Below are 18,324 nucleotides of genomic sequence, written 5' to 3' on the forward strand. Positions count from 1 at the left end.
TTATTGACTGGTCTCCCATTTTAAAAGGGATTTTGAAGCAACTGGCACACTGTATAATTCACCCCCTGAATACTACAGAATCCCTTCATGGGGACAAATAAGTAGCTTTATGTCAAACGTCAAAAAGAAGCTTTGGTGTGCATTACAAAGCATATTGTGACCCCTCCTGTATAGCAGCACTTGGGGGGCCAGGGTTTAATATGGGCACTAAACTCCTGCATGACTAGACTCCATTCTGTGACAACCATACGCAGTGCAGATTTCTACCGCTTCCATCTCCTTCACCACAAGCCTATAAAGGGAAATCCTGTGTATACCGTGTTTCCCCGAAAATAAGACCGTGTCTTATATTAATTATACATGTATAGCTGCCTGGACACTATTTAAATTGACTTTTAATTAACTGTTAGCAGGGCTTATATTTCAAGCATCCTCAAAAAGCCTGAAAAATCATTTTGCATCCTCAAAAATTCTGGAAAATCATGCCATGTCTTATTTTGAGGGTCTTATTTTCAGGGAAACAGGGTAACAAGTGGCAGAGGGGGCTAATACTTCATGAGATGTAGGTCCCATCAGCCTTCACAGACTATTAGGAAGTGCTTCTGACTAAGTACTATGGCAGCACGGGCACCAGAGTGATGACAGCCATGGGTGCACATACCAAGGATAGTCCGATACATCGTAGATGGCTCAGAAAAGAAGAAAACCTGCCAGGCTTAAAGGGTTACATTGTAGAGTAGTGAAATTCCATTCTGCTAATTGATATATTCGTTAGCGGAAACCAGGCTAATTCAGCTAATAAAGAAGCCACAAAGATACGGGCCGCCCAGATGCTTCTATTATGTCCTTGCTTGTAGCAAAACTGACTTACCACCTATCCCCCACCGAGACCCAAACCATTCCCAAGGAGGGTCCCATGTCCTTCTCTTATTACAGGCTCACTGCACTCAGGTGTAGATTGAAATTGGCACCATGCATGTGCAATACTGCTCTCTCTATTCAATGGGACTCCTGGAAAGAGTACAAGTGCTTGGTCATCCGCAGCAGCATATAGAATATTCCCAAACATCAACCCTTTTGCTCAAAATATTTTATCTTCAAGAGTGAATCCATACGACTTACAATAAGAGAATGTAGAAGGATAGGAAGGATTATCGAGCTGTCAGGCATCTACAGTTCTAACCTCTTGAGTACAGATATTAGTAAATGTTGCCTGCAGTCCTATGTAAGGCCACAGATAACACACAGTGATAACGCTCTAGGTATCACACTGCCTGCTGCTTTTCCCTGAGCTCAGTGTATGCTTGGCTGTGGGGAGCAGTCAGGGATGACCAGTGATGGATGAGACCAGGCTGTATCGATCTATTGATGATCATGGCACAGACATCCTCTTCTTGCATCTAAATATCACAGATCCAGAACGTCATGATGCAGAAATAAGTGGGCATTTTTCATGGAACCATAAAAACCAAGTTATTATGGCATTTTGCCACAGATGCAGCAACACCACATATGGCTTTTTGATGGGTTTGTATGGATGCCGTATAAACCACATGACTGCACCCTTCGGTCAACTTCACACGGGAGAGTGCAATATAGGGAGTTTCTCCTATTGTTTAAATAGCAAACCTTACACTGCATCGCACCTGGGGAACCCAGCACGAGCTGCGATGCTGCAGCCGCCCCCATTGAAAGCAATGGGCGATGCGAGGGCACGCCCATAGATAGGATGTGCTGCAATTTGTTTCCCGCATCACATGCGCTGTGGGAGGAAAAGAGAAAAAAAAAAATTTTTAATCGTTCCTATGTATGACCCCATTCAAAACAATGGGGTTCATGTTCGTGCATCTTGCAACACACAAACCTCACACGATTTTCTCGGCTGTGTGAAAACAGCCTTAGGGCTCTTGTCCACAGGCAATAGTTCACTGCGTTATCTGCGGTGATAATCCAGCCGAGGGTAACGCAGTGAACGCTTTCCATAGCGTTGCTATAGAAAGCGCAGCCCGATGTCCACGAGCGGAGAATCATAGAGATTCTCCACTCGCGGGATTCAAATCGCGGCATGTCGCAAATCTCCACAGTGAGCCCATCTGTCAGATAGGCTCAGCGCGGAGAACTGTCAGGGCTCCCCCGCAGCAGAAAATCGCTAGAGATATTCTGTCACGGCTGTGGACAGGGGGCTTTAATGGAAAATTGTCAAACAATTCCAACAGCATTCCGCCTCTACACATCAAAATTTTTATTCGTGGATCCACATGCGAAATATCAAAGGTGTAGAAACATTTCAAAGATGATCGAAAAATGGGAGGCCCCCAGAACTAAATTTCAAGTGTGTCACACTAAGGCTAGGGTCACACAGGGCGGATTTGCTGCGGTTTTGCCGCAGCAGATCCGCCCGCGGCAAAACCGCCCGCGGCCGCTAATCCCGGGATTAGCCAGCCATGTGGATGAGATTTCTCAGAAATCTCGTCCACACGGGACGGCTAATCCGCTGCGGTAAATCCGGTTGAATCCGCGGCTGCCGCAGCCGCGGTTTCAGAAGAAGCAGCATGTCCATTCTTCGCTGCGGCCGCGCTCTCCTCTATGGGAGCGCCGGCCGCAGCGCGGCCGGGCCGCTTCAGAGCCGCCGCGGCTTAAACCGCGGCGGTTCTCCCGGCGGAAATCTCGCAGTTTTTGCTGCGGCCAAACCGCGAGATTTCCGACGAAAATCCGCCCCGTGTGAACCCAGCCTAAAGGGTCGGAATACTTCTGTCAATGCAAAGTGGTAGGATTTATAACATTCTGTCTTAATTTTGCCATTCTGCAGTATTAAGTGCAGAATCATATGGGGGTGGAGGGGAGGAATAGAATTTTTTCAATTTGCATAATGTCACAACATATATACATAGTACTGTACAAAGTGTAGACGTGCTGATAGTTGATTTTTGTCAATTACCAAAAAGGAAGGTATGCCTCTTTGCAAGCAATTCTTCATTGAATACCACGTCTGCGAACATATAGGTCCTTGTCAAGCCAGCCTAAATGACTGTTTCATCCTAAATATGAAAGTGATAATACTTAGCACCTGTTAGGGGTCTTATAGGATTTCAGTTTGGTATAATTGGTTAATGAAACACGTGACTTTCTGCAAATGTACCAAGAACTACTGATGCAGTTTTGAATACACCAAAAATAAATAAATCGAAAAAAAAGCATTTTGATTTTAGAAAGCATTCTTATTTTGCAGCACTTTTGCACACTTGTCTAAAACTTTTGCATAGTACATTTTATATACTATACACACAGGTATAAAATATATTAATCAACTACATTATCCCATGTCTAACAATTAGTCAATCATGGAGTACACATAGCCATAACCTCCACGTAGCAGAGCCCTGACCTTGTTCACTTTCTCTAACGAGATTGCTTCTCTCTATTCAGGAGTCCATCTCTGAAAGTTGGCAGGGTTTTAGGAGGTAACAGTATATGGAGAAGACGATGCAACAGAAGGCTGGTTAGATCCTGCAGTCAGGAGGCTCTGGGGGCCTCGTAAGACCTGACTAAAAGGGAGATTTCTTTCTAACTGAACAGTAAATGCACCCTTTAGAGAATGAAAGTCTCCCTTTATGAATAAGTCAACTTTTTTATTTTACTGACAGAAACTGAAAAACAAATGCTGCTCCAGTAGCCTGGCGGTATGTGGAACTATTGACACACACACAATGTGCTGCAGACAAAGCAAGGAACCTGCCTTTAATAGAATATGTATATATATATATATATCTATATCTATATCTATCTCATGGTGGTGGCTATAGTTCAAGTCTAAAACTTTAGAAGTGAAATACTTTTGGTTGTCAGATAAAAAATACAAAAGTAGCTAAGAGTATACATGGCCCCTTCAACCAGACATAAGAATTAACTCCATGTTAAGAATGCTCCAGATTGTTCAGCGTTATTCCTTAAATTAAAATATTGTGACTATACAAGCACTAAACTCATTTATTCGGACAGATTAAAGCGGCCAGCTGAAAACCACGAGTTTGGTGCCGAGACTGGGTGGTTTGTCAGGTTAAAGGGAATAAGAAGTTACACAATGCAGTTTGAGTACAAGATAGTGTCAGGAAAAAGGACATTAATAAGATGAACCCAGCCTTATAGTTTCCATCCTATTCGCAGTCAGTATCATCAACTAACAGTCAAGGTACTTCTCTACAGCAATGTAGCACCAGCATAAACCATTCCTATGGGTCGTTTTTTCACACCATATATCTTATGTGTTTTTATAATGACAATATACCCAAATAGGAACTTACTACTAAATATAGCGATACAATTTGAAAATACACATTTTTTATTTTTATTTTTCATTGACAATCATGAAGGCGCAATATTGGATGAACTGATTAACCAATTGCTGTGCAGTAGAACAATCAAAATTTAGCTGTCTGTTTAAAATGCACTGCATTACATAATCTTTAATAATATAGCGCCAACGTATTACACAGCGCTTACAAAACAGGGGAGAACAGATACAAAAAACAAAGATACAGAAACCATCGTTACATCTAGTAATCAGTTGATGGAAACAGCATGGGTGAGGGTCCTGCTCCAAGGAGCTTACATACTACAGATAATAAGGTGATACAGAAGGTAAAGGGGCTGGAGATGTGCACGGTATGGCGAAGTGGAGAGTGAGGGGTGATATACACAGACAATGGTCAGGTCTAAGCCGTATAGTGGCTGAATCAGTAGGACTGCAGGAGGCGGTTGATTACAGCTAGCAGGGATTGCAATCGGTAGGACAGGGAGCATGTTATCAGGGGGAGTATAGAGGGGTTTGGTTTAGGGGATATGGTATGCCTCCCTGAAGAGGTGCGATTGTAGAGCACGTCTGAAGTTGTGTGTGTCAGGGTTTGCCCAGATAGTTTTGGGGTGCACGTTCCAGAGGACTGGTGTTGCTCTGGAGGCATATTAGCCTTTTACACCCCACCTCTACACGAGCCAACCTAAACAACCAATCATCGTGAATCAGCCAACTCAATTAACCAGCCACCATGAATGAGTAAATTCAAACAACCAATCAGGTTGCGAATGGTGTGGAGTTGGGGTGTAAAAGGCTAATGTGTACTCTGGAGAAGTCTTGGAGGCAGGAGAGAGAGGTTTGAATTAAAGGGTGCGCGCTGGGTGGTGGATTGAGATGAGGGAGGCAATGTAGGGCGGTGCGGTGCTATTCAGAGCTTTTTGTATGAAGGTAGTGAGTTTGAATTGAATTCTGTATTTGACGGGCAGGGCAGCCAGTGTAGTGGCGTCCGAGTAGCGGCTGGACAGGAAGATGAGCCAGGCTGCCGCATTCAGAATGGATATTCTTGAGGTGCAGATGACACGTTCGGGTGAGAGATTGGATATAGGGGGTAAAGGAGAGATCGTATTCAAATATAACCTCGAGGGTATTATTGTATCTTGACGCCACCGGAAGCTAGGGGTGCAACAGCCCTTCAATGGAGTAACGTCTCTGTCACAGCCCTAGGTCCAGATTGGCTGTCAGTATCTCTCCTTTGCCCGTCCTTCCTGTGTCTCCACTTCTCCCGTGCCGTCTGTGCGCCCTTCTCAGGAGTCCCTGTGTACCACTATGCCCCGTGCGCCCGTCTGCTGCCCTCTAGTGCCGGGTCCGGCCGCAGTGTTTCCACTGCTTTGCTGCTCTACAGTGTCAGCCTTACTTTCCGGGTCCCTACTCCACCTCAGTTCGGTGCTTTCGTGGGACTTCGTCATGTGTGGAGTTCTGGATCTGCTCGATGTTACCCTACCGTTGCGCGCTTATGCAGCACCATAGGCTGTTTGCGTCATCCCCGGCCATCACCGCAGGAAAGCTGGGACTGACAGCGCACACACGTTTCTGTCAGGCAGTCCGAGGATGCGGCGGCGGGTGGGGGAACGGGGAGCTGCATGTTCGTTCTCTGCTCCATCGCCGCTCTGTGGACACCTGCTGGGCGGGGGGGGGGGGGGGGGGGGGACACTAAGATCTGCAGCAGTGTCTGCAGTGATTGTGGCCCTTGCTGCAGGGTTAGGATTAGGGGTGGTTTTTGCAGTTAGGCTTACATTATAACCTGAAAATGCTGCCATGTTACAGGTGTAACATGCAAGCATCTACAGCTAATAATGTAAGCATAACTGCAAAAAAACACCCCTATCCCTAACCCTGCAGCACAGGCTACCATCGCTGCAGATGCTGCTAGAACCTTCAAGGACCTTTACCAATCCGCCAAATCGGGAGCTAGGGGTGTGACAGGGGAGTTCCTCCATTGAATGGCTGTCACACTCCTAGCTTCCTGGTGGCGTCAAGACACAATAATACCAACCCCAAGACAGCAGGCATGCTGTCTGGGAGTTATGGTGGTGCCACATATTGAGGTCAGGTAGTAGAGGGTGGAAACACCAGTAGGTCAGTTTTTGAGAGGTTCAGTTTTAGGTAGAGAGAGGACATAGTGTTAGAGACAGCGGACAGACAGTCGGTGGCGTTCCCGGAGGAATGTTGCTGTGATGTCACAGGAGGAGGTGTATAACTGGGTGTTGTCAGCGTAGAGAGGATACTGAAAGCCAAAACTCCTGATGGTTTGTCCAATACGCGCTGTGTAGATGGATAAGAGGAGAGAGACGAAGAATGAGCCCTGGGGGATTCCAACAGCAAGGGTGAGAGGAGGGGAGGTAGAGCCAGCAAAGGGGATGCTGAAGGAGCGGTCAGATAGGTAGGAGGATAACCAGGAAAGAGCAGTACCCTTCAGGCCAATGCAGCAAAGCATGCTGAGGAGGAGTTTGTGGTCAACATTGTCAAATGCTGCAGAGAGGTCGATGAGGATCAGTAGGGAGTAGTCGCCCCTCGATTTGGCTTTCAGGAGGTTGTTTGACACTTTTGTAAGGGCAGTTTCTGTCGAGTGTAGGGGGTCAAGAAGAGAGTTTCCTGATAGCTTAAAAGGAGGGAGTAAACCAGGCGGTCTTATAGTTCGGAGATGAAGGGCAGATTTGAGATGGGTCAGTAGTTGGCAGCACTGGTCAAGTCAAGAGTCAGTTTCTTTAGGAATGGGGATATGATAGCATGTTTGAATGAGGAGGGGAAAATGCCAGAGGTCAGAGAGAGGTTGAATATAGTCGTGAAGTGGGAGATGACCAACAGGGAGAGGAACGGGAGGTGTGAGAGAAGAGTGTCTCTAGCACAGGTGGTGGGGCGAGCAGAGGAGATCAGCCTGGAAACTTCTTCCTCTGGCCTTAGTCACACGGGCGTTTTTTCACGCGATTTGCGCATCGCATGACGGATGCGCATGCGCAAATCGCGTGACCGGCGCCGAAAAATCGGCCCAAAAATCGCCCGAAAATCTGCTCCTAGCCGCGTTTCATTAGAAACGGGCCGGAGCTGTCCAGCGCATTGCATTCAATGGAGACGGCAATACAGCGGCTCCATTGAATGCAAGCGCTGCGGGCGAGTGTGGGATGAATTGTCGGGAAGGGGTTAAATATATAACCCCTTTCCTGCAATGCATCCTGAAAAGTGAAAAAATAAAAAAAATGTATGTACTTACCTGCTCCCGGCAGCTGGAGATCCCGGCGGCCGGCCTGCAGTGGGTGTGAAGGGGGTGTGACTCAGGCTTGCCCCTGATTGGCTCAGCGCTGAGCCAATCAGAAGCAAGTCTCAGTCACACCCATTCATGAATTCATGAATGGGTGTGACTGAGATCAGCCTCTGATTGGCTCAGGCTGAGCCAATCAGGGGCAAGCCTGAGTCACACCCCCGTCACACCCACTGCAGGCCGGCCGCCGGGATCTCCAGCTGCCGGGAGCAGGTAAGTACATACATTTTTTTTTATTTTTTCACTTTTCAGGATGCATTGCAGGAAAGGGGTTATATATTTAACCCCTTCCCGACAATTAACCCCACGCACGCCGGCAGCCCATTGCTTTCAATGGAGCGGCTGTATTGCCGCTCCATTGAATTCAATGGGCAAACATCGTTCTTCTCTGCCACAGCTGTTCCAGCTGTGGCAGAGAAGAATGATTTATCTTCTATATGTTCTCATTGGGGTCGGCGCTGCTGCCGCCGGCCCCATTGAGCGCATATAGAGAAGAGAACAGGAATCGCAGATCGCAGATAGGTGCGATCTGCGATTTCTGTTCTCTAATTTATCGGACGAGCGCATAAAAAGCGCTCATGTGTCCGATACCATTGCAAAGCAATGGTTTTAAAAAAATCGCCGGACGCATGCGCAAATCGCGGCAATAAACGCCCGTGTGACTGAGCCCTCTGTCGTTAGTCTTAGTACGGAGAGTAAGCAGGAGCTAGATGCAGTACTGACAGGACTAGGGTCAGAGCTAGTCTGGGATTGGGAGGTTATTTCCTGCCAGAGGTGGTCGATTTTCTTTTTGAAGCCACCTCTTAGTTTTTAGCTTGAAATTTTACTTAATCCCAATACACGAGTTTAAAAATGTACCCCAATTTTTCTTTTATGGTGCTTCTATATCCAGGGTTCCTTTACTTGGTGCCACTAGTACCAGTAGTTATTTGGTCATCCGATGCATAGATACTGCTCACAAGCACGTGGACATTGTTGTGTTTCATTTTGGTGAATCACTGGGGCCTAATAATTACGCCCTAGATGGCAGGGCTTAAAGCCAGAACTTCAGCTTTAGGGAGTGTGATGGCACATGTCCTTACATTTACTGTAACCTGCACCAGAAACTGCTGTAGAGTAATGCAAAAGCCTACTTCAGACTGGAGCTGCCATTGATTTTCATCTGACATGGAAGTGCTGCCAGATAAGACAACTGTGTCAAGAAGCTTGCTCCTCCAGACTATAATCACATGTTTTTGTATCTGGTTTTAATTGATGAAAAAATTATTTATTATTTTTTTATTGTTTATTTTGTGATTGTAGTTTTTTTATTCTATTGTCTATACATGATTACAAGGGGTGTCATCTATCCTGAACTAAATTTAGCAGCATTTAGAGATTTGCCTTACAGCAGCCTCATGGGCCATTCACATAATGGACAGGATTGACCCATGGACTTTGCATGGAAGACTATTTAACACATGCTCTGTGACCGCTGCAGGGGGTTATTGTGCAGGAAGGGGAGTAGATATTCACAGTATCACCAATTGTAACTGGTGGATCCTGTTGCATCTACATGTGTTACCACTCATTGTAATCCTGCCCGTGATGTTAGTGAGAGTACTGCTCTACTGAACAGTTCTCAAAAGAATAGGAAGTATCAGCCTATTTGGCTCTGAGATCAGTATGAAAAAGCTTTTAGGTTTTGTTTTTTTTACTTTAGGTCACAATCCACATTTAATAAAACTAGCACTCTATAGAATATATTTAACACAAAAATGTGATTTACATAATAGGTCATTTTCTGATGACACCTTCCCTTTAATACATTTGTTGCTCAGAGTTGGGCACAGGGTTTACTTAGTTTGGCATGTGAAACACCTGTCTAAGGCCTCCTTCACACTGAGGATTTGCATTGCGGAATCCGGCGCGGGCATCCAGCATGCTATGGAAAAGCGTTTTTTCCTGCATATGACTGGAAATCAACAACTGCGATTTTCCGCTCGCAAGGGAAAAATTACAGCTTGCTCTATTCAACTGAAGCCGTCTGATCCACGTCCCTTCCGCAATCATCAGTGTTGAAAGGTCACGCGATCCACATCAGTTCCTAGCGACGGTGTGGCATTATCTGTACTGCGCATGTGCGCTGGCAGGGGCATCTGCCCTACAGAAGCGGTTTCTGCATCTCCCATGAGCACTAAGAAGAATCCGGACAGGTACGCAGGAGTCACTATCCAGGCACAGGGTCAGATTCCGCTGCGGGATCCAACCCGGTTGTGTGCAGGCGGCCTAAGTAAATAGGACCCATTGTTTTTGCATCTGTGTTTTCCCTTTTTTTGCCCCAAGATAGTTTTCTCTGTAGACATGACACTTTTTTAACAACTCGTTCCACATCATAATGGGCAGCATGTGCAACTGTCCTTCACCGACTGCAGCATCAGAGCCTCTCCTAGTATTTGGTGCCCTCACCGTTCCTACAAGTCTTTGAGGAAACATAGGAAATGTAAATGGATTTTTCCCAGCAGGATAATGAGGCTTTACATAGGACATATGAATTGTAGGTTGTCCATGTGAAAAGGTCAAAGACTCAGTGGCTATTTGGAATACCTACAACACTTTACTGATCTGGTCCCTTATATGTCCCACCAATATAGTCATTGTAAGACTTGGCAATCGGGGGTGCAGGGAGAGAACCTATGCTGGCCCGTATCAAGTACAGGACTTTTACGGGCATTGCTGTGTATCATGGGGCCCAAGTATGCAGGCCATTTGTCCTTTCACAAAAGAACACTGAACAAATGGCACTCTCATCATCTCATTGTGTTTCCTTATGAGTGCCTTAGGAAAACTCGTTTGTCATGGCAATATCACTTAGGCCGCCTGCACACAAACGGATTTTCATTGCGGTATCCGCAGCAGTTGTGTCCGCACTGTGGATCCGCAGAGAATACAGTTCATAGCACGTTATGCGAAAGCGCTTCTTCCTGCACATGAGCGGAAACAAATTGCGATTTCTGCAAGCGGAGGGAAAAAAAAATCTGTTATTTATGTGGGGTGTCTGCACCCGACCCCCCGCTCTTCCACAATTGACATTGTGGAAAGGTCACAGATACCTGCTTCATTGCCTAGCCACGGTGCGGAGAAAATGAACTTTTTTTTTAAAAATCTGTACTGCGCATGTCTGACAGCAGCTTGCCACAGCCATCCACAATACAGAGAAAAGAAGACAGATACGCGGGGATCGCCGGGCGGACACAGGATCTGCTCCCGCTGCTGGCTCCCACATACAGAATCCGACCCGTTCGTGTGCAGGCGGCCTTAGTCTCACCTGCTCATCCAGAAGATACCGGATTAACCCCAACGAGGCGTAGAAGCAATCTATGGAAGGGGAATAATACTGTCCACCGTAGCGGTCAACCATCCCAATAAGGCTGCCAGTGATACCAATGCTATTCACTGAACTGTTTGTACATTTACAGGAGTAGCAGATAAGATATTATATATATGGTATTATATCTAAGATGATGCGAACCACTTGGGGAAATTAAAAATAATATAATGTCATTTGACCGGATAGGAGAATTTCTTTGCTTTGTTTTTAACATAAACATGTATGTATGTATGTATGTATGTATGTATGTATGTATGTATGTATGTATGTAGCTGATAATAGACAGGATGATCACAAGCCTAGTAAACGTGCTGTCTGTATATCATATCACTCTTTCCTTTCTATTTATGCCTGCCAGCAATAAACAGTGCTGGTACCAAATGTAGGAATATTGCTAATCTGAAGGGGAACAAACATGGGAACGCTTTACGAGAATCTGGAGTTGGTCATTAATGTTTTTGAAATGAACCCAAGGCATGAGTCTTGTATATGTGAATGTGTACAAGTAGTAATATGTGACATTGCTGTGATACACTTTCATTTTGCTAATATAAAAATTACAATAAAAAGTTTAAAAAAAAGAAAAAACACGCTATTGAGCGCATTTGAAAACGCTGTTCCAAAATGCTGTGAAATGCAGCCTTTTTACGAACTCTTGTGTGAGTCTGGCCTAAGCCATTAAAAAGCTATTGGTACTTTATCTTTGTAAAGTAACTGAAAGGGCAAACAAACTGCACAGAAAGTTGTAGCGCATTAAAAGTCACATTAAACTGCACAGCATCTGTACCGATGTAGTCCTAAGTCAATGGAAGCCGCCCCCCTGGAAGGTCGCGGGTACTCGCATCATCACCTAGCAACGACGCGGGAAAAGCCGGGATTTTTAAAAAAAGAAAAACAACTGTACTGCACATGTCCGAGAGCTCGCCTACCGGAACATCTGCAGTACAGCCAGGCAAAGAGGAAAGCAGGTACACACGGATGCCAGCTGAGCACAGGGAATCGCATGCAAAATCCAACCCGGTCGTTGCAGCCAGGCTTAAAGTTTCATTTTTCATGCAAACTTCTGACTAATAAAGGCCCATTTACACGCAACGATTATCACTCAAATTTCACTTAAAAGCCATCTTTTGAGCGATAAACGTTGCATCTAAACACATGGCCATCGTGCACAATTCATTCATCGTAGACTTGAACCAAGCTAAAAGTCGTCAATGACTTATCAGCGCCGCACGCCGAGTTCTCAGCGGGATACCGCTGATCATATTCTTTCAGCTGATATCCCGTTCGGAGCCCTCAGTGAGATACCGCTGACAGCTCCGAGAACAAAGCAGCTGCCAGCACTCCTGCTGGTCTCGGAGATATCAGCTGTATCCTGATCCACCTTCATTTACAAGCCAATAAACACTTTAGTAGCCAATTAGCTACTTAAGAGGTCATGCAAAGGGATTGATCAAAGCGGTCACTCAAACTGCCATTCGAGCGAATTTTGAGCGATCGTTTCGTGTAAATGGGCCCTAACACAGAAGAAGTTAGCAGATAAAACACAACTCAATATTTATTACCCTGACGCTGCAGTTGTTAGAACCTACACGTGCTCCTGGTCTGCAACATGACAAAAGTACCAGCATCAGAAATCTGCATTTTGGGGCCTCCTTTTCATTGGGACAATTTCTAGAGGCTTCGAGGCATCAAAACATAAAAAAGACCCTGTTTTTTACGACTACACCCCTAAGGCCACACTCAAACAATTGCTTTTTAGTGCAGCGTCCCGAGCACCGCACTAATCCCAGTACAACGCTCCCATTGATTTCAAAAGGGCCTCGCTGACCAGCGCTCAAATGCAGCGTTTCTAACACCGCAGAGTTTGATGGCGCTCTGTTCTATTTGATGCGTTTTTGCGGTTTTTCATGCACCTCATCACCTATCACAATGATGGGGTGTGTAATAAAGCACTGTCAAACGACGTGGCATGCAAATATGCCGCTGTAAAGATTCTGTGATTTCGTGCCGCGTTTTCTGAACGCATGTGTGGGAGTGGCCTAAAGGAATCCATAAAGGGTAGGTAATTTTGACTCCACAGTTGTAATTAATTTTCAAAGCCCGTTTCTACCTCAATTTTTCCAAAAACATATGGGCTGGGAGCCACATTTCTCACCCTCACAAGGGGCAATAGAGCTTGGGCACATTGCGGCACTCAGAAGGGAAGGAGCACTGTCTTTTGAAACACGTTTCAATGGCATCTATAGGGTTAAATGACTAGGATCGGAGCTAGCTCCGATCGCAGTGGCACCAAGACAGTTAGTTACAGCCCAGTTACTGGAGGCTCAGCTACGGAGCCCCCTGAAACCAGCGCCGATGCGGGAACACCCCCACTGCGCTGCACATATACCGCACGGGTTTAGAGTATTATCTTTGGGCGTTATGCATTGTGCACAGCCAACACCATGAGTTGTGATTGGCTGCAACAACCTGTAATGTCAACAAAGTACCAGCGGGGGGAGCGGTGCTGAAGATGCAAGGCGCTGGGACAGCCGAGTAGAAGCCATTTTATTCTTTTTTGACCACAGGCAGTTGGTTTTTCAAAGATATTGTATATGTAAGTTGGAAACCCAGTTTAATGGTAAATGTCATTAAAATAAAGCCCCACAAGCCTAAAGCACTTGTAGTTGTACAGTTACACACTGGACAGGGGTCAGTGACATTTCTTCTGCAGCGGTCATAACCGGGGAAACCTAAGCACTGGGTGCAGCTTCCTCCGCTGATCACAGGGAACTCTAAGGGGGCTTTTACACGGGGCCGATCTGTGGGACAACTGATACCCGACAGGTCGTCCCGGCAATAATCATTCCTGTGCTTTTACACTGTACCAAGCACCACCGAGTGCATGGAGGAAGAGCAGGTTGGGGATCGTTCCGTCCCGGCCGCCTCCATTCGCAGTAAGCAGATAGTTGTTCATAAGTGCCCGACTGCCTGCTCACATGGAACCATACGTAGAAATTGAATGAGGAATGAGAAGTGAATGACTTGCTCAGTCGGTGCATACATATACACTGACCGATAATCGTTCAGGTTCTCACTGGATCACGGAAATCAGAACAATCGTTCCGTGTAAAAGCACTTTTAAAAAGTGTGCTGATGAGAACACTCTGAATCACTACTGACTCTGCCATGACAAACTTTATAGCCTCCGGCCGCTCCCACATGAATGCAGCAGAGCGCCGTCATTTCAGACACAGTGCTTTGCCACGATCTTACTTTTGCTTTCAGCTACAGCTACTTTGGCTGGGTTTTCGTGGCTGTAATACGGACATGTGCCTGATCGTGGGTCTCCTGACTCAAACGCCATGGGATCTATGATGCGTGGAGTGTGGGTCAGGAGGCCTGTGATCAGGAAGGATGGACATCTGTTTTATGGACGTGGCTGAAATATGATGCTAGGTCACAAGACTAAAAGGGGTTGTGTCATTGAAAAAAAAAAAATACTTCTATACTCCCCTATTCCTCCCCAGGCAGACTGCTTACCACACCTTCTCGCTGATCTTCAGTCCCCCGAGTTACCTCACCTCCAGCCAGACGGATCCTCTTCTTATGAAGCCTGCATTCCTCACATTCTCCTTCTGGCAGATGAGTGAAAGTCAGATCCCTGTGACATAGCCTTCGCTGGCTAGGAAGGAATGCTGATCTATTGTAGAGACAACAGGCATAAGCAGTCTCTACAATAGCTCGGCACTCCCCCTGCTAGGCTGTAAACTAGTGACAGTACAGTGGCTGGCAGGAAGGAGACTGCCTGTGAATATATGTAACCTGACAGGAAGGAGAGGAATCAGCTAGCTGGAGGTGGGCTGACCCCGACCGCCCGGGCTTCAGCTGGCAGAAGAAAAATCAGCGAGGAGAAGATCTGGCAAGTAGACTGGCGGGGGAGGAGTAGGAGAGTATAGATATATACTGTATATATTTTTTTATGACAGACCCCTTTAAGCTCGCGTTTAGGCAGAATGATTATCGCTTTAAGAAAAAAAAAAAATCATTCAATCGAGTGAAAGTGAACGATAATCATTCGGTCTAAACGCAAGCGAACGATTAGATGACAAAGGAGAATCTTCCGCTTTTCTTTCATCATTTAGTTTCAGCCAGGATAAAAGTCGTTGCCGGCGCGGTCATTTGTCGTCGTGTTTAAACACAGGAATGTGAAACACTGAATGAGAAGAGACCGACTGCCAGCGATGATTGCCTGCCTGGGCGCTGCAGGAGCGGGCGAGCTGGCGATACTCATTCTGAATCATTCCGTGTAAAAGCAGCTGATGCTTCACTCAAGAGATGAACTTAGTATCTAAATAGACATGTAGTCCGTTCCATGGGATTAGAAACACACGAGTGGATTTGTATTGCGGATTCTGTGATCGCCGTCCATGCCGACGATCTGCGGTAAAACACGCGCATTGAAAGACATGCATTACTGATTTCTCGTTCACACTTGTGGATAAGGATTGCGAATTCCGCAATCGGATGAAAAATCGCAGCATGCTCTATTTTGCTGTGCGAATCCATGCGGATGGCCTCCATTGACGTCAATGGAGGCATCCAACCCGCAGCTCACTTGCAGTTAACATGTGCATGGGTGGCAGGTACCCGCGTCCTCGCTAAGCGGCGGTGTGGGGATTACAATGAAAAAAAAAAAACTACTTCGCATGACTGATGGTGAGCTGCCGCAGTCATCCGCCATACAAAGTAATGCTGTATGCAGGGTCACCGGCCGAGCTCACAGCCGGAATCTGCTGCAGGCGGAATCCAACCCTCTTGCGTGAGCCCGGCCTTCGGGGGTCAGCCAACCAACATTTAGCCCCCCTCCTCAGGATAAGTGTACGATCGCTGGGGCCCAATCAGCACCCACGGCACAGGCGATACGCGCGCGACGCACCCACGGCACAGGCGATACGCGCGCGACGCACCCACGGCACAGGCGATACGCGCGCGACGCACCCACGGCACAGGCGATACGCGCGCGACGCACCCACGGCACAGGCGATACGCGCGCGACGCACCCACGGCACAGGCGATACGCGCGCGACGCACCCACGGCACAGGCGATACGCGCGCGACGCACCCACGGCACAGGCGATACGCGCGCGACGCACCCACGGCACAGGCGATACGCGCGCGACGCACCCACGGCACAGGCGATACGCGCGCGACGCACCCACGGCACAGGCGATACGCGCGCGACGCACCCACGGCACAGGCGATACGCGCGCGACGCACCCACGGCACAGGCGATACGCGCGCGACGCACCCACGGCACAGGCGATACGCGCGCGACGCACCCACGGCACAGGCGATACGCGCGCGACGCACCCACGGCACAGGCGATACGTGCGCGACGCACCCACGGCACAGGCGATACGTGTGCGTGGGCAGCTCTTAAAGGTTAACCACTGCTGGAAAGTACAACATCACAGAAAGACGGCACGTGTGACCAGCACAACCCCCTCACTTCCCAGCAGCGCTGGAGGCCGCAGCGCCCCTACAGTCCGGGGGACTTTCTCCATATCAGGTATGCTACAAGAAGAAATCAGCCCAAAAAATGCCCCAATTTCCAGAAGTGACAATAAAGCCCACCCGCCTGTAAGGGCACCCTGCAAGCCGGACCTGGGCTCCAAACTTTCCTGGCAGCCCAACTTCCTGTAGAGATGTGAGGCCGCTACTGTGTGATCTGCACCAGCTGGGCACTGGAGCAAGGAGCGTACAATCCATGCCGGTGCCAGGCACGCAGGTGATGCCCACAGGTAGGTCAGGGCTGTGCGATGCCCGGGAACAATGGAGCCTCCATCCCCAGGCAGCTGCAGGTAACAAGTGTGAATTATTCACCACCAGGTGAGCGGCTCCCCGTCCAACCACAGGGGGGCAGCCTCCCCGTTAACCCCTGCCGTGCCGGCCACACAGGCCTTCCTTACCCTGCACCGACATCTGAGCAAACTTTCATCCAAACAGCAGCCCCCGGGCTCCCGGCAGCGCGCGGTCCTCTGCTCCCCTCTACGTGTTGCGGCGGTCCAGCGGCAGCATAGAGTCCCGGTGTAGGAGTGAGCAGCCGCCGCCTAGCACACAGACATGAGCCGCGTCCACTCTGCTTATCCCCCGCTCCTGTTCCGTCACCTCCCTCCGCCACCTACTGACAGCGCCGGGCACAGACCGCGCTCCCCGGGCTGCCTGCTCTGTGCTGACGTCACGGCCCCGCCCCCTGCTCCGGCTATTTATACTGCGCCGCCGCTGCACGGCTCACGTGGAGCGTCACTGACGGGGAGCGCGGAGCACCTACCGGAGCGGCGCTGGTGGGGAGCACGGCGGCGGGCCCACCCCCACGTGTGGCTGCAGTAATGTAGCCTTGTCCGCCGTGCATTGTATACGTACATCTAGTGGGGCAGACGGGCATCACTGCCGCTGTACGTCCAGAACTACTACACCGAGCGCCGCTGATGCTGGCGGTGTGACCCTGGGCTGGTACTTGGTGCCCACAGGGGGCTGCCGGCTCCTGGCACGGTGTGGTGCTTAGGGACAGCACTGCACCCATGGTGACAGGGCGCCACATCCTGACGTCCATGTGACTACCGCCATGAGGGGTGTCTATGTGTGTTTGGTGGCGCCTTATTACTTTGTACAGCCAGTTTCCCTGGAATTAACGGTCTATAGAGAAGCCTAGCGGAAACCCCACAGCTGGCGATAAATAACCTTATATATCGGACCATGTGACGCCCGGGAGAAGCGGGTCAGAAGGCAGAACTTGGCCGTGGCAATGGAGGCTTAGTTCTGAAAGGGCATAAAGAAGTTTAACGGGTCATGAGAAAAAAGTTATACAAGCTTAAGGCCGCCTGTATACGAACGCAATCTGCAGCGAGCGTCCGCACCGCGGATCTGCAGCAAATAGCGCCAATAGCATGCTATGGGAAATAGATTCTTCCTGCACACTTGTGGAAACCAATTAAGTTTTCACAAGCAGAGCAAAAATCGCAGCATGCTCCATTTTTTCGCGGATTCCATTGAAGTCAATGGAAGCCGCCCGACCCACAGGCTGAATGCCATTAACGTTGCAGTTTCCGCGTCATCACCTAGCGTCAGCAGGGTCGACATTTGTGGTCACAGCTTGAATCTGTTGCGGGAACCCGCATGTGGAATCCGGCTCTGCCGTGTGCAGGCGGCCTCAAATGAAGACAAATTGAAAGCTCTCTTATTCCAGCGGCTCCCTGCGCGATGCTCGTCGCACTGAAGTCGGAAGATGCAGAAGCTCACCTGTCTCGTCCGTGTGACTGCTCAGCTGCTCACAGGCTTCACTGGTGATTTTTTAATGGCCGCTCA

General features: G+C 48.3%; 1 protein-coding gene across 1 annotated transcript in view; it reads right to left on the reverse strand.

Annotated features, from left to right (window-relative positions):
• The window catches only part of GRAMD4 (GRAM domain containing 4), a 110,960-nt gene extending 93,820 nt beyond the window's left edge, over nucleotides 1-17,140 (reverse strand). Inside the window, exon 1 of the mRNA XM_066591891.1 lies at nucleotides 16,929-17,140. Within this exon, the coding sequence (XP_066447988.1) occupies nucleotides 16,929-16,957 (29 nt within the window). The 5' untranslated portion in view covers nucleotides 16,958-17,140. The remainder of the gene's footprint in view (nucleotides 1-16,928) is intronic.
• Between the last annotated feature and the right edge of the window lie 1,184 nt (nucleotides 17,141-18,324).

The sequence above is a fragment of the Eleutherodactylus coqui genome, chromosome 2 (genome assembly GCF_035609145.1).
Source record: "Eleutherodactylus coqui strain aEleCoq1 chromosome 2, aEleCoq1.hap1, whole genome shotgun sequence".
NCBI classification, from domain to species: Eukaryota; Metazoa; Chordata; class Amphibia; order Anura; family Eleutherodactylidae; genus Eleutherodactylus; species Eleutherodactylus coqui.